This window comes from Pipistrellus kuhlii, unplaced genomic scaffold (genome assembly GCF_014108245.1).
Source record: "Pipistrellus kuhlii isolate mPipKuh1 unplaced genomic scaffold, mPipKuh1.p scaffold_m20_p_18, whole genome shotgun sequence".
Taxonomy (NCBI): Eukaryota; Metazoa; Chordata; class Mammalia; order Chiroptera; family Vespertilionidae; genus Pipistrellus; species Pipistrellus kuhlii.
This window is the reverse complement of record NW_023425493.1, coordinates 10,545,278-10,561,467: the sequence shown is the minus strand read 5'-3', so window position 1 is coordinate 10,561,467 and position 16,190 is coordinate 10,545,278. Positions and strand designations below refer to the sequence as shown.

Below are 16,190 nucleotides of genomic sequence, written 5' to 3'. Positions count from 1 at the left end.
TTGACAAGAATTTGTCTCTTTGGACAGTTTATGGACCAATCTGTGGGTAATTAGAAAATGGGGACTATGTCCCAGTTTCCAAACTACCCCTGCCTTTTAATCTAGACTCAATTAACCCCACAGGACAAGCCAGAGCTTCCTGCCCTCTTTATGTATTGACCAGCATTACCAGGACATGCTCCCAGTTCTGCATCAGGTAAATGTCAGCTTGATCAATGATGAGAAGCTCAATAGAAGACAAAAAGTCGAAATCCCTCTTCTTCTCCCCGTCTGCGCCAATGATGGTCCTCAAGCCCAGAGGGGAGGCGATGAGGATGTCCGAGGAGTAAAAGGGGGCATAGAGCCGGATGCTTCTCTGGAGTATTGCCACTCCTGCACAAAACAGCCAAGCACACATCAGTTCAGTCCTCACTACCCCGCCATTAGCTCCCACCCTCTCCACGCACCCCAACCTTGTACCTCCCAACCTTCCCCCTTCGCATAGACCATGCTCGAACTGACTTACTAAAATCATTATCCCTCCCTTCCACTGTGGTCCCTGCTGGCTCCCACTTCCTTTCCTTTACTGTCATTCTCCAGAAAACTGCCTCTACTCTGACATCTCAATGCACCGCAACCTGGCCTCTGATGCTAGGGAGTCGCTGAAATGGCTCTTGCTAAGGTCACCAAAAGCTCTCAGTACAATTCAATGGCACGTTAGTCTTTCTTGTCATGAATGCATACGCAGCACTTTGAACACACCCTCTCTGAAATGTCCTTTTCCGCACCGGTGCCTCGAACGCTGACTTCCATTTCTATCATTACTGATCTTTCCAGATCCAAAGAGCTCTTCCACAAATCCCCATACACCCTCAGGTGCGACTTTCACTCTACATAAAGCTCTGGGTAAATTTATTCACTAGCCAGGGTTTTAACATCACCTCTCCACCAACTTATATTTCTAGCCCACGTCTCTTTTCTGAGCTGCACTCATCAGCTGTCAGCGCTCGCTGGAGCCTGGGTGCATTTTAGGTCGTGCCCGGCTTATTCACCCTAAGGTGTCTCTGCAACATGCAGTTCCCTGTCCCAAATCTTTTCCTCCACTCTGACCATGCCCATTTGTAACTGGCTACATCCTACTCAGGTTTCAACTTAGCACCTCCACCAGGAGGCCTTCCCTCACCACTCTGTGCCCACGCTGAGTAAGGAGATCATTTCAATGCTCCCAGGACTGCCACTGCGACCTCTGATCATAACAGTTAATCATTCTGTACTGCCTGATCCCTCATGAGGCTGGACTTCCTTACTTCCTTCATAATTCTCAGGCCTCTTCAGTTGGGCGGTCTCTCCTCGGCATCATAACTTTTATTCCTGTATCCCCAGCTTCTTAACAGTGCCTGGGGCACAGCAGATGCTTAATAGTGTTTGATGAATGAGCATATTTGACTAATGAATATTTCCCAAGAACTTCTATCAAATATACAACCAACCAAGTACTTGAGAGCTCAATGAGAGACAAGAAAGTGTGAATGATTGAATGGGAGTTAGGAAGTCTTGTGTGGCTCTAGTTGGGGTCAAAGGGGGGCGCTGGGGGGGGGGGGGGGGGGCGTGGCAGCCAGGAGGGTCCACCACTATGCAGATGCTGTTTATTCAGCCTCCCCAGACTGACCACCACAGCCCATCACCTCCAGCTCCCCAAGAACTCCTGCAGCACAGACTACCCACTACAGCTATGCGTGTGCTGAGACATTTCTGTTATAACGTGCACGTGCCTTTCATCTGTGCCTTCAGAGACGCTGCACCCCATTAGCCAAGTGTCTATCCCATCAGCCTCAGTAAGACTCTCTGTCCTGGCCAACAACATGCCTCGAGTGCATGCTGGTTCTGTCGGGAGGCCGAACCAGTGACCCCTGAAAGATGCCTAATTCCAGGCTCCAGCCTCCAGCTCTGAGACCCCCACACCTCGGGGTCTCGGTTTTGACGAGGAGGAATTACCGATCCTAAAGTGGTCATCGATGTTGCCGACAAATACGGCTTCGTAATCCTCAGGCCTCTTCAGGTTGGGCGGTCTCTCCTCGGGGTCGGAGCCATACTCTCCGTTAAACCTCTTCTTGTTGCTCACAATTATTTTCTTCTTGCTGTCACCCTCGAGGAGGCTGATGAAGAGCTGGACCACCCGCAGAGCAGCTTCCCGGAAGGGCACCACTATCAGCACCTGTCAGGGGAGCAGGCAGCCATGGTGGGGAGGGGGAAGGAAGGGCAGCTCAAGGTGAGCCTGCTGAGGATGCGCTGCTGACACGCCCTGTACCGCAGGGGCCCCAGCCCCTCTGCACAGAGCCTGACTCAGTACCAGAAGCTGAGCAGCTTTCATACCCACAGCACCATGTCCTGTGGACTTCAATCTCATGGCTCCATGAGAGGCAGTTCTCAAGCAGAACTGGGAAATACCTTTTAGGCTAAGGCAATGCCCTTAACAGAGGAGTCCGCTAGCGAAAACACATAAGGACATAAACACACAAGCTCTTTGAGGGCAAGGAATGTGACTCACTTCTGTCTCCTGTGAAACTTAGTATTTTTACACATTAAAACCCAAGGAAAGGGACAAATGCATCACTACTTTTCTAGACAATCTGCAGTACATTTTTCAGAAATTATGATAAAACATTTGTGAAATAAGATCCTATTTTAATAGGCAATATAGGTAGGCCTTAGTTTTCCAAAACATTTCCTAAGCAGGTTAAAGTTACAACTATTGAGGAAAAAAAACCAAAAATGCTTAAAGAATAAATAATTTCTATTTGTTTTGTAAACAATTACCATCAGTGGAAATAACCCCATTTAGATCATGTAATTCACATATGCTCAATGTGCTTCCTGGGTAATCTGTCTCTTATTCTTTTTTGCAATTCTAAATGGAAAGACATAATCTCATAACCCTGATGTTCAGGACTCTGGGGTAGTTTCTCCGGAAGGCAACCAGCATGACCAGGAGGGGACAGATGCAATGCAGGGCCTATGAACTGAGGGTGAAGAGGGGCGAGTACTGTCCCGACTGTGACACTAAGTGTCTCGGCTTTGATTTCCCGGTAATCAAACAAGGAGGCTGGACTAACAAACTCTAAGAGCCCTAGCTGGTTTGGCTCGGTGGATAGAGTGTCTGCTTGCAGGGGTTGCAGGCTCCATCCCCAGTAGTAGGTGTGCAGGAGGCAGACAATCAATGGTTCCCTCTCATCACGGATGTTTCTCTCTCTCCCTTCCTCTCTGAAATCAATAAAAAAAAAATATATATATATATACATATTTTTTTAAATGAAGGTAAGCCCTAGCTGGCATGGCTCAGTGGATAGAGTGTTGGCCTATGGACGGAAGTGTCACAGGTTTGATTCTGTTCAAGGTCATGTATCTTGGTAGCAGGCTCCTGGCCCTCGTTGGGGGCATGCAGAAGGCAATCAATCGATGTGTTTCTCTCACATCAATGTTTCTCTCTGTCTCTCCCTCTCCCTTCCACTCTCTCTAAAAATAAATGGAAAAATATCCTCAGGTGAGGATTATAAAAAATAATAATAATAAAGAGCCCTAACCGGTTTGGCTCAGTGGATAGAGCATCGACCTGCGGATTCAAGGGTCCCAGGTTCGATTCCAGTCAAGGGCATGTACCTTGATTGTGGGGACATCCCCAGTAGAAGGTGTGCAAGAGGCAGCTGATTGATATTTCTCTCTCATCAATGTTTCTAACTCTCTATTCCTCTCCATTCCTCTCTGTAAAAAAAAAAAATCAATAAAAATATACAGTATATATTTTTTAAAGTATATATATATTAATATATATTAAATACATTAAATATATTTTAAGTACATATACATTAATATATATTAAATATTATATTTACATATATATTAAAAGAAAAAAAACTCCACAAGCTAGACCAGTATTAAAACTGAGGGACTCCATTCAGCTCAATGGGAATAATCCAAAAAGATGGCGCTTCTTCAGCAGGCAGCAGCATGGGCTAGGGGGAGGGACAGGCGACACAGATCTAGCTCCGCAATAGCAAGGACAGTTAACAGAATTAAAGGTGTTTTCTATCACAGCCCTAAATCCAACTGCAGCTTGCGTTTGAGCCCAAATAAACATAATTACTTTAAGCAGCAATAACTACACAATGGAAAACCGGGATTTTTCCTTTTCCAAGGTTTCCACATTTCTGTGGCTTAGTGAAGAGAATCTCTGGTTCCCGTCCCACCTCTGCTACTCCCCTCCTGGCTCTTTAGCAAGGCCCCTACGAATCTGGGTCTCAGTCCAAAGTGTCCCAGGTGGGGATTAAACAAGAGGCTTAGTAAGGTCCCATCCAGCCCAACAATCACAAAGGAGAGATAGATAATAGAATATTACTTATGTACATCCAGGATTTATCTTAAAGGAGAATTATCATGGAGGGACCTCCCTATGCACACGTTCCTAGTTAGTGCCACTGTTAAAAACCGTCCACAGAGCACTGCTCTGACACTACCTGGCCACCAATGTGCTGCCTGTTGGCCTCGCGCATGATTCTAATCCCTGAAATCCCTGAGGGCCTGCCAAGTGCCAGGCACCTCCGTGGCAGTGCCCTGCAGCCTCCTCCTCGAGGGCAGAGCTCTCCCGCCGCCACTCACCTTGGGCCTCGTCAGCCCCTGGTCCCGGAAGTCGTCGTCGTCGCCCACCCCAGGCTTCTGGCCCCGGCGCCTGCTGTTGTTGGCCAGCACCTGGGCGTTGGCCTTGAGGACGTGATTGATGGCGTGCAGGCAGTACACCTGGCGGACCTCCTCCCCGTTCTTCAGGGCGGTCCTCTCTGGGTAGAACAGGTCCCGGTAAGAATTCATAACCACGAAGAGCTCTTTCTGCAGCGGTGTGAAGGGGCCGCTTGATTTCTGGGGGCCAGAGAGGAACTGGCTGTTGGTCTTGGTCCAGGTGGATTCCAGGGGCTTCTGGAGATAAAGTGCCTTTAGGTCAAGGTCCTTTGGGGGCTTAAATGTTTCCAACTTCTGGAACTTGGATGAAAAGACAAGCTGGCCCAGAGTGGGCCACTAGGAGAGACAGAGCAAGAACTATGTTAGAAATGAATTGTAATACCTCATAGTCACATGGTTCTTTATAATTTACCAAGATCTTTCGTGATCTACAGTAATCTCATTCAAGCCTCACCACAAGCCCGAATGCTCTTCTTACAGTGTCAGAAATGCTGAGGTTTGGAGAGGTTATAGGATTCAGACAAACTTTTTCAGTGTTATAGGAGTTATAGCGATGGAGGAGATGGGTGGTTACCAAGGATTGGGAATGGGACAAAGGGGAAACCGGAGGGATCTGTATGGTGCTGGGAATGTTCTGCATCATGACGGTGGTGGAGGGTAGGGGAACCTACTCATGTGACAAAACAGTACAGAACTAAACACACATGCAACAAAACGGAGGAAATGGCCCTGGCTGGTATGGCTCAGTGGATAGGGCATCGGCCTGAGGACGGAAGTGTCCCGGGTTCCATTCCGGTCAAGGGCACATGCCTGGATCACGGGCTCTATTCCCACTAGTGGAGTGCAGAGGCCACCGGACATGATTTTCTCATCAATGATGTTTCTGTCTCTCTCCCTCCCTCTCCCTTCCACTCTGAAATCAATAAAAAATATATATATATATGTTTTTAAAAAAGGAAGAAAAAAAAAGAAAGTGAGGAAATGCAAGACAGGTGGCCTGGCTCCCACGCTCCAGCTTCTCAGTCCCTTTCTAGCTACACCTGTGCCCCACGAGGCTCCTGCAGCCTCCCTGTGTCCTGCTCCCCATCAAGCCGCCCACCACTGGTGTATGTCCTGTGTCCAGGGAGACCCCAAAACCCAAGACCACTGCTTTACTTAGAACTTCCCTCCCCCGTGCGGAGATGACCAAGCAACACTTACTTTTAGCTCTTGGGTAGTTTTGGGATTTGTGGCAACAGCCTGAATTTCTCTTTCTTTCAGTTCCTTGTTGACATGTTGTAGAAATGGGTCTAATGGAGAAACAGAGACTGTCAGAACACCTGGAGAAAGTGGCAGGCATGTTCTGGTCTTCCTCTGTGAATGACATGCAGCTCTTCATGTTAACGCACCCTTTTCCCATTCCTTTCCCCAAACTCTCTCCCAGTCCGGAGCGTGAAAGTTTCTGACAGGTTCATTTTGCTAAAGCACTTTTCTAATCACACTACTTCCCAGCTCAAAAACCTTCAAAAAAACTTCTCATGCTGAAATTTGGGATATTACAGGACGTACCTTCAATCTACCTCTTCAAAATGTAAATTCTGAATTACACGGCCCTCCAGTTCTTCTGCCTCTGTGGCTTTCTTTCCATTATTATTATTATTATTATTATTATTATTATTATTATTATTATTTTGTTGTTAATATTTACCCGAAGATATTTTTCCATCGGTTTTTGGAGAGTGGAAGGGTGCGGGAGAGACAGAGAAGAGCAAGTGAAGGTAGAGAGGGAAATGCACAGTGCTTCTCTCTTTCTCTTCCTTCCCTGCATGGGAAGAAAGTCAGGCGTCTCCAATTGTGGAAATGGAGGCCTGGGGAACTGGCCGCCCTTCCTACAGGTCTTAAGCTGTCTGCTTTCCTCAGCAGCTCCCCCCACACTCCCGACTCCCCATGCTGCCTGACCATTGAAAAGCACAATCCGGCTGCTAAAGTGTCTGTTTTTATTGCTACTCATCCCAGTAACAAGAGATTAGTGCGTGTGAACACACACCCTCCGTACTAAGCACCTGATGAAATCTGACCTTGTGATGCTTTCAGAGGACAGTGGCCTCCACTCTCCTCTTCGAGAAAGTTGGTTTCCAGGCTGAAGAGCGACTCGTGCTTTGTATCTGTGAACTCCTCCGGGGACTCTTGCTGTGAGGTGCCAGGTGGCTCGTCCCAATCTTTCTCCTTGGGGTCAGCAGGTAAGACGTTACCTCCAATTTGGAGAAACATTTTGTAAATACAATGATACATCTGTTGACAAATAAAATCTAATTCCTTAGCTTTTTTTCAACACTGATGTCTACTGCCATCATTTACTTTTAAGCAAATTCAGGTAGAAAATAAATTTCAAGATTAAGCTTGGCTGTTGACTCAGTTCCACTTCTAGGAACTTATTCCAAAATGATAACTAGACAAAGTACACTAAACTCTACATTAAGACGGTCAACACAGCACTGGGTTTTACAAGAAATTACTGGGAAAAATGATTCCATCACTATCAATGGGGTAATTAAGTTACCCCATATCATTGACAATGGAATACTATCCGGTTAAGAAGTTAATGTGAGTCCAGTTACACACATGGAAAAAAGCCCATGTTATATTACCAAAGAAAACATTAAGTAACAGAAATGTATGAGATTATACACATACACACAAATATATGTACATACTCATACTTATATGCATATCTATAAAAGTGTCACCTGGCAGATTATATAAAATGCTAAGCATGTTTACCTCTAGGCGGTGGGGATATAGGTTAACTATACCACATTCTTGGATTTTTACAGTAAATATATATATATGTTACTTTCATAATTAAAAAAACAACTTGATTTTGAAAAATCCAAAATAGAAAAGAAAAATGGAAAAACAAAACAACAACAAAAACACACCTCTATGTCTGAGACAATGAATTTTTATCCTATTAAAACTAATGACTTAGAATACTATGGATGAATCACAAAGGGAGGAGCTACAGGAGTCAGACACAAAAGGCTACATACTATATACCTCCACTTATATCACATGTGTCAAACACAAGGCCCGCGGGCCAAATCCGTCCCGCCAGGCCTTGTAATGTGGCCCGCACTGCGCTGTCATCACTGCACTCCACTGTGTTTCCATCACAATGACAGTTTATGACTGTTCAGTAAACCATTCGGCCCACGATTTAGGCTGGATTTTAGATTTTGGCCCCTTCTCTGATTGAGTTCGACACCCCTAACTTATATAAACAAACGTCCAGAACAGGCAAAACTGATCTCTAGGGAAACAAAGCAGCCAGTGGTTGCCTGGTTCCTGGGATGGGAAACTGACTGTAAAAGGACGAGAAGGAACTTTTTGGAGTTACTGGAAATGTTCTGTAGCTTCATTGATGGTAGTAACACAGGTGTATACATTTGTCAAAATCCATTGCACTATATACTTAAAATGGGTCTGCTTTATTGCATGTAAATCAGACCTCAATAAAGTTGATTTTAAAGTTAAAGAAAAGAGAAACCTAGGACTCTTAGTGAGGGAGGGTTCTTTTAAGCTTGCAATCCCAGCCCTTCTTGTTACATTACCCTGGCTCAGCAGTTCCTCACCACCTTACATCCAGCTGTGCCATGAAAACCTGCTTCTTGTATATTTGTGTCTCTTTCTCATTAAACTAGGTTTCTCTGAGGAAAAGAAATCCCTTTAATAAACTGAGACCTTGCCAAAAACGGTTTGGCTCAGTGAATAGAGCGTAGGCCTGCGGACTGAAGGGAGCCAGGTTCAATGCCGGTCAAGGGCATGTACATTGGTTGCAGGCACATCCCTGGTAGGGGGTGTGCAGGAAGCAGCTGGTCGATGTTTCTCTCTCATCGATATTTCTAGCTCTCTATCCCTATCCTTTTCTCTCTGTAAAAACAAAAACAAAAACAAAAAAAAACACAATAAAATATATTTTAAAAATAACAATAAAAAATAAAAATAAATAAACTGAGACTATTGCAAAAGCAAAATTATGTTCTCTTTCCTCTATTAAGGGAAACTTTGGTGAAGTTCTGGAAATCCTAAGCAAAAATGCTACCTCTGCATTTTTCTCACAAGAAGGTCCTAGGTTTTCCATCAGACTCTCAAAGGTATTACTAAGGCCAACAAGTTTAGGAATCTCTGCTTTGGATCCACGTGCTTTCACCAAACTCACACAGTACAGGGCACTGTGCCCAGGCGGCAACCTGTCCATGATCCTGGCACTGCGGATGAACCCAGACACTTACTGTCCTGCATCCCAGCAGACTCTGCTGCTGTCTCCTCCTCCTTACTGACATCACTGTCGCTGTTCATTTCTGCCTCAGCTAAAGCATCTTCGTCTTCTTCCTCCTCTTCTTCCTCCTCCTCCTCCTCTTCCTCAGAAACATTCTTTAATGTGGCGAGTAGTTTGTGGTACCCAGAAACTTCTTCTGGTTCACTCTCTGATTCACTTTCAGAGTTTGAAGTATCTGAGTTCTCCGACTAAAAGGAAAATGGGAACTTTAAAAACACAATTTTATTGTTCTCGTCGCTACCTTATGCCTATCATCAGGCCAAAGAGCATAACAAGCTTAGAATTTCCTAAATAAAAATGAGCTTTTCTGCAAATACGCAATCCTATCTATTCAAGCAAGGCTAGCCACACATGTACTTATATATTATAATCTAGCTAAGACCCTAACAACCATGTCAAACTCGAGGCTTGCCGGCCACAAGCCTCGTTTAAGTAAAGGCACTGCACCTAAATAAGTGAAGCATGCCCCCCCCCCCCCACCCAGCTGCAGGTTTGACATGTTTGCCAGCTCTTAATCTTCTTGGAACTGCTAATATTCCACCCAGGGAAGAAAGCTAACATAAAGCTTTAGGTTACAGAGATCTAACCTATTAGTCAGACATTTGGCCCATTTAAAGGAGCAATGGGAAAATTACAATACAAAAAAAAAAAAAAAAAAAAAAGAATGCAGGCTGGTAAGCAACCCTAGCAGCTTCTAATAGATTGATCCCTCAGCGCAGTTCAAATTCTGGTTACTGTTTTAGTTATCACATGGCATTTTAATGATACCTGCATTCAAAATGAAGCAACATCACTAAAATAACAGCTTACATCTAGAATTGAAAAGAATGGAAATGTAGCCAAATTTTATCACTACATACCAGAGGGCAGGTGTGCACGACTTTCATGCACTGGGGGAGTAGGGGGACGTTCCTCAGCCTGGCCTGTGCCCTCTTGCAGTCTGAACTGTCACCACAGCTGCACTCGCCAGTCATGGGCCATGGGCCATGGGCCATGGGCCATGAGCCATGAGCCCTGTGGAAGCGCACTGATCACCAGGGAGCAGCTCCTGCGTTGAGCGTCTGCCCCCTGGTGGTCAGTGAGCATCACAGAGACCCATCCTTCAGCCGGTTCAGTCGATTTGCATGCTAGCCTTTTATTATATAGGAGGATAGGATCATTTTAAAAGTAACAACCCAGAACCAACTATCATAAAGAAGGGAGAAAGCATTACCAGTTGACAGATCTGCGGTTTTGCTTCCTTGCTGGAAACCCTGGGAAGAAGCAGGAAATGTTTAACTGTAAGTATGTTGCAATTAGGCAAATGTCTGATGACACAACTATCAACGAAAAAGGCAGAATATACCATTCTAGACACATTATAACTACAGTCATGTAAAAACAACACGTGCACTGGGGACTACGACGGTAAGAAGATAGCAAATAGGTAACAGCTGACAAATGAAAAGTTTCAGGTAGTCCCATGACAAACACTAGCTCACACCACAACTAGCCCTCCTCCCAAAGATGGCTACATTTGGCAAATGAGAGGTCTCAGGTTCACCGTTTCTAGCCAATGTCTTCATCAGAGCATCCCTCTCCGTCATGGATAGAGCGGCCCGGTGGTGGGCGCCGCCTGGCACTCAGAGGAACCCACAGCCACCCACACATCAGTGCGAAGGTCCCAAAGCAAATCAGCCGGAGCCGGTTTGGCTCAGTGGATAGAGCATCAGCCTGCGGACTGAAGGGTCCCAGGTTCGATTCCGATCAAGGGCATGTACCTTGGTTGCAGGCACATCCCCAAGTGGAGGGTGTGCAGGAGGCAGCTGATCTATGTTTCTCATTGATGTTTCTAGCTCTCTATGTGGAAAACCTTTCTCCGCACAAAAACCAGCCAGCGCAGCAGGAGTGTGGTCCGACATAAAGGTACGGGATCGACAAGAGGTAGGAAGTCCCGTCTCCCGCGGGGCGCAGCCCAGCACTCGGGCGCCGGGAGGCGTGGGGACCGGCGGGAGCTGCCCCTCGCCATCCCCGGAGGCCGGCGGGCCCAGCCCGATCCCCCCCGCCCCCCCCCCCCGCCCCGAGAAGACGCAGGCCCCTCCGTACCTGTCATAGAAGGGATGCTCCTCGCCGAAATCCCGAAGATGCTTCTTCTGCTTCTTGGTCAGGGTGCTGAGCAGCTGGCTCTGGCTGCGGCTGCTGCGCTTCCCCATCGCGACAGAGCCCGCCGCCTTCCAACGCCGCGTTACCCACGCGGGAGCTTGTTCCTTCCTCCCACCAGCGTGGGCTCGCCGGCGGCGCTTTACGGCGGAAGCCGGTTGCCGTAAAGCAGGCCCGCTTTACGGCGCGCTTTTACGACAGGCGTCGGAAATTGCCAGTTCCGACTCTGCCCCCTAGTGAGGCTCGCTGGAAGTGGGTTCTAGTCCTGGAAGTGGGCTGGCTGGCAGGCTTGGGGCTGCCAGGCCTGAATAAAATGGGGGCCTGCTTTGTGCTTCTGTGTGGGCTGTGGGTGTCCGCCTGCATTAACATGTAGTAGCGGAGATGGATATATTATAACATAATGAAAATACCGACCGATATGTAAGGGTGCCCGCACATCTCACTTCATCTTTACCACACGGTAGAACTAAATTACCTGTCTCAAAAACTCAACTCTTGGCAAAGGGGAATGGAAAACATTTTAAGGTGGAGATATATATATATATATGTATAAATTATCTATAATATACTAATTATATTAATATATTAATATATGTTAGTCATGTGTAATATATGATATATTAATTATATATAATAAGTGATATATATTAATTATATATAATACATGATATATATTAATCATATACAATATATAATTTATTATATAATATGTATAATTAATTTCAGAGAGAGGACCAGAGGAACATCATTGGTCAGTGGCCTCCTGCTCACCCCTACTGGGGATCAAGCCTGCAATCCAGGTACATGCCCTGACCTGGAATCGAACCTGTGATCTCCTGGTTCTTGAGTTGATGCTCAACCACTGAGTTACAACGGCTGGGCTATTTTATATCTTGATTTTGTATCTTGAATACAATTACTCAAAGTAATCATGCTGTACATTTAAAATGGTTGGATTTTGATGTATGTAAATAATAACTTCAATAAACAATGAAAAAAAAAGCATAAAACAAAACTGGACCAGTACTGTGTGCAGGCGACTTGAGACCACAAGAGAAACACAATGACATGTTCCTCCTCATGATCCTTATATAAGATCACGTCCTATACAAACAAAGTGGTAACCCATAGACCACAAAATTCACCTGAATTTTTAAGGTGAAACAGGAGCCTGTTCACTTGGCTCTGCTTCGGGGGGGTAGAGGGGGTGGGGAGAGAGACAGGGTGCTTCTGTGGGAAAGTGTGAGCTTTGCCCAGGGCCATGTCACACCTGCCGAAGTTGAGCTGGCACTACGAGGACCCTAGTCGTGTCAGTTCTGGTGGCCATCTGCTCCTCCTAGTTGTTCTGGGAGCTGGGGTGGGGTAGGGAGGACAGATAAGGGAGTACCAAGGAAATATGCAAACCGCGGGTGGTGCCAACAGCTGGCCCAGCTAAGGAAACCATAAACAAACAGACTCTGTCTAACGTCAAGATGAAAGGTACACATCACTTACGTCAACAAAAGACTGTGTGCAGAATGTCATCATATGCTTTAAGGCACTCACCACAGGCTAACCCGGCTGAAACAATAAAGACTTAGTCTTTTTTCGTCTTCCTCCCACCCTGTGCCCAGTGCCCCCGCTTCTCTCCCCAGAGGCAACCAGTTCCTTGGTATCCTTCCAGAAATCTATAAAAAGCCACGCTCTTAAGCAATTGGGGTGACTCCTCACCCTCCTGGTTCCCACATCCTGTGGTCCTGTGGACAAGTCTAGACGGTTCCCAGGTTCAGGCAAGCATGTGCCCAGCTCCACCCAACGGGCCTCCTCATGGATTCACTGAGCGGTGGAAAAGGGGCCCCTCTTCTCCTGAAAGTACTTACGTTAGCCTTTGATGACGTAAAAGGGGACCTTTGGTGACATTTTAACCCGAGACTCCAGAATGTGAACTTTTCCCCCCCACACGTCTGAAGTCAAAGTTCTCTTAGGAAAAGTCGCATAAAGAAGATGCATGTGCCAGCTAGGGAAGGCCCTGGGAGAAGTGTGATGAAGGCAACGTTTGTTCACTTTCTCTTTCCCACAGGTAGCCTTTCTTTTCCTTCCTCCAAGAGTTTTCCTTCACCTTTACTCTCAGGCACACAGCATTTTCTGGGCTAAAGGCGGTCCAGGAAGTAGTCTTTGGTGCTAGTTCGAAAAGAGGGGTTTCTGAATTAATGTTACTTTTCCCAGGGTATTTGCAATTCCCCGGAGACTGCCCAGGATAATGTCCTAAGGCCATGGTCGGCAAACTGCAGCTCTAGAGCCACATGCGGCTCTTTGGCCCTTTGAGTGTGGCTCTTCCACAAAATACCACGGCCTGGGCGAGTCTGTTTTGAAGAAGTGACGTTAGAAGAAGTTTAAGTTTAAAATATGTGGCTCTCAAAAGAAATGTCAATGGTTGTACTGTTGACACTTGGCTCTGTTGACTAATGAGTTTGCAGACCACTGTCCTAAGGCATCTCTTAAGACAAGAATTTCAGAAAGTTCAGGAAGGAATGAATACATTTTTTATTTTATTTTTTATTTTTTAAATATATTTTTTACAGAGAGGAAGGGAAAGGGATAGAGAGTTAGAAACATCGACCAGCTACCTCCTGCACAGCCCCCACTGGAGATGTGCCCACAACCAAGGTACATGCTCTTGACCAGAATCGAACCTGGGACAAGTCAATCCACAGGCAGACGTTCTATCTGCTCAGCCAAACTGGCTAGGGCAATTGTTTAAATTAAAAACGTTTTTTTGTGGAAAATCTCAGGTATATACAAAAGTAGACAGAATGATATAATGCACCCCATGCGCCCATTGCTCAGCTTCACCAATGACCAGCACAAGGCTATCTTGTTTTATATATGTGCCCACCACTGCCCCTGACACTCCTTTGCCTTATTTTTTAAGTAGTAAATCCCAGACATCAGATTATTTCATCAGTAAATATATTAGCCTGCATTTCCAAAATCAAGGGTTATTTTTTAACATAGCCATATCAGCGTCATTTCACCTAAAATTATTTAATATCATCGTATATCAAGGACAGTGTTCAGATTCCAATTGTCTCATAAACATTTTTTTTTTAACACTTTGCTAGTTTTTTTGTGTGTTCTAATGCTCTCTCTATTTATCTGAATAGGTTGTTGGACCTAGGACTTTTTTTTCAGAAACTGAATTTTTCTTTTTCTTTTTTATTCTTTTGAGAGAGCAAGAGACAGAAACATCGATTTGTGATTTGTTGTTCCAACTTATGCATTCTTTGGTTGATTCTTGTACATGCCCTGACCAGGGACAGAATCGGCAAAGCTGGCGCATCCAGACAATGCTCTAACCAACCTGGCCAGGGCAGACCTAGAACTTGGGTCAGACTTGGTTGTAGTTGGCATTTTACATTTCCACCAGGAGGCATAGAATGTCTGGTTGCCTTTCACTTTGTGCTGTTAGCAGCCACTGGTGCTTAATGTCTAAATGTGTTTATTCAAGATTGCACTCTACTTCTATCACAGGGGGAGATATTCTAATTCTTTCATTTTTTTTTTCTTCACTCACTTGCTGGACTCTTTCCATAGTGACAGACTTGTTCCTTATCTAAATGTTGGTTACCCAATGATACAGTTTATATAGGGAAGGCAGAACGAATTACTTGATTCTCTCCCTTCGCTAATTCTCAACACCAGAAGTCAATTCACTCGATCTTCTAATGGTGATGCATCCAGTTTTCATTTTTTTTTTTTTTTTAGTATCAGTATTAATTCACGGAGTCATGCAAATGGATGTGCTTTAATTCCTCGCAAACATGACGGTGTATGTGGCTTGAGAGAGCTTATTTAATATTTAGCTCTGTATTCAAAAAGACAGAAGCAAGCCACTTTCTAAGGCAAGCTACAGAAAGTAAGCAGCGGCCTAGCTGAGATTCTCAAAAGGGGGTGGTGAGGTCAAAGCTTGAAGATAGGAATCGAGATACCAGGGGATGTTTGCATTTTGAAATTTATGTGATAGCAGGGCACACAGAGTCAAGACATGTTGACAGGGAGCCATATATAAGCCAAAGGTATGACGCTCTAATGATGAAAATTCAGATATCCTAGCCGCTGATTTGGGAAGATTCTAGGGAGGGTGTGTGTGTTTGTGTGTGTCCAGGCATCTGAGTTTACTAAGTACATGTATGTGTCTAGACACACCCCAGAGCAGTCTAGCCTCTCTCTGCGTGTGCTGGCAGAAACCAGTCTTTGGGTGCCCTCATAGTGAAATGAGCTTACTGATTTATTCAAAAACTATTTCATAAACACTGTGTACCAGGTGCTATGCCAGCAGCGTGGCGAGGAGAGAGAGGAAGACCCATGCCGGCCACCTCACGGAGTTTGCAGTCTTGTCTAGATGGGAATAAGTGCACAGGTTATCACAGTACACTGGGACACATGCTGAACCCAGACACCCTTGGTACCGGGGACGCAGGGAGGACAGTGTTTGGGGCTGAGGGCCCCGAGGGGTTGGGAGAGGGAATCTGCTGCCATTGGTCATTTGTCAACCAGTCACATTCATTGAACATTGGTACTGAACTCGGAAGTTGCTCTAGATACTATATCTCAGGCTGTATGAGTTGTTTCAGCTGACTTTATAAACAGCGTGTGTGCCTTCAAGACAGGAAATGAGGGATGCGGAACAGGAAATTGGAAAGCTGTGTAGACATCAGGTCCCACAGCATGGATGGAGCAATAAGCTTTCTAGGTGGAGAACATTTTAGAAAACGAGATTTTGTCTGAGAAAAGGAAAGCTTTGTCATGCTCTTAGACGCACTCTACACACAGAAATGCAAAATGTCATGTACGGTTCCTACCCTTTCAGTTCATCTGCGCCCTTAAGAAGTTGCCCATTGTCAAGCCTGGTGTATAGTGACCCTTAATACATGTGTTTCCTCAGGTCTATCAGAGGTTGATTTATATTAGGTCTAGCCTAAAACTGAAATGTTTCATCAGAATATGTTAATCTAAAAAAAAAGAGCATAAAAATGTGCTAGAGGAG

At 45.4% G+C, this 16,190-nt stretch overlaps 1 protein-coding gene across 7 annotated transcripts in view; it reads right to left on the bottom strand.

Moving 5' to 3' along the window:
• UTP25 (UTP25 small subunit processor component) overlaps positions 1-11,324 on the bottom strand; it is a 38,019-nt gene extending 26,695 nt beyond the window's left edge. For 2 of the 7 annotated variants that reach the window (XR_004988697.2, XM_036442193.2), the window contains exons 1-8: positions 11,111-11,324; positions 10,239-10,278; positions 8,979-9,213; positions 6,750-6,941; positions 5,908-5,996; positions 4,633-5,043; positions 1,975-2,194; positions 170-372 (exon numbers count right to left, since the gene is read on the bottom strand). Coding sequence is in view for 6 of the 7 variants with exons in the window: in XM_036442193.2 (XP_036298086.1) it covers positions 170-372; positions 1,975-2,194; positions 4,633-5,043; positions 5,908-5,996; positions 6,750-6,941; positions 8,979-9,213; positions 10,239-10,278; positions 11,111-11,217 (1,497 nt within the window). In the remaining variant the exon portion in view is untranslated. The remainder of the gene's footprint in view (positions 1-169; positions 373-1,974; positions 2,195-4,632; positions 5,044-5,907; positions 5,997-6,749; positions 6,942-8,978; positions 9,214-10,238; positions 10,279-11,110) is intronic. The other 5 variants (XM_036442190.2, XM_045583099.1, XM_045583100.1 and 2 more) reach the window with 5 other exon arrangements.
• Between the last annotated feature and the right edge of the window lie 4,866 nt (positions 11,325-16,190).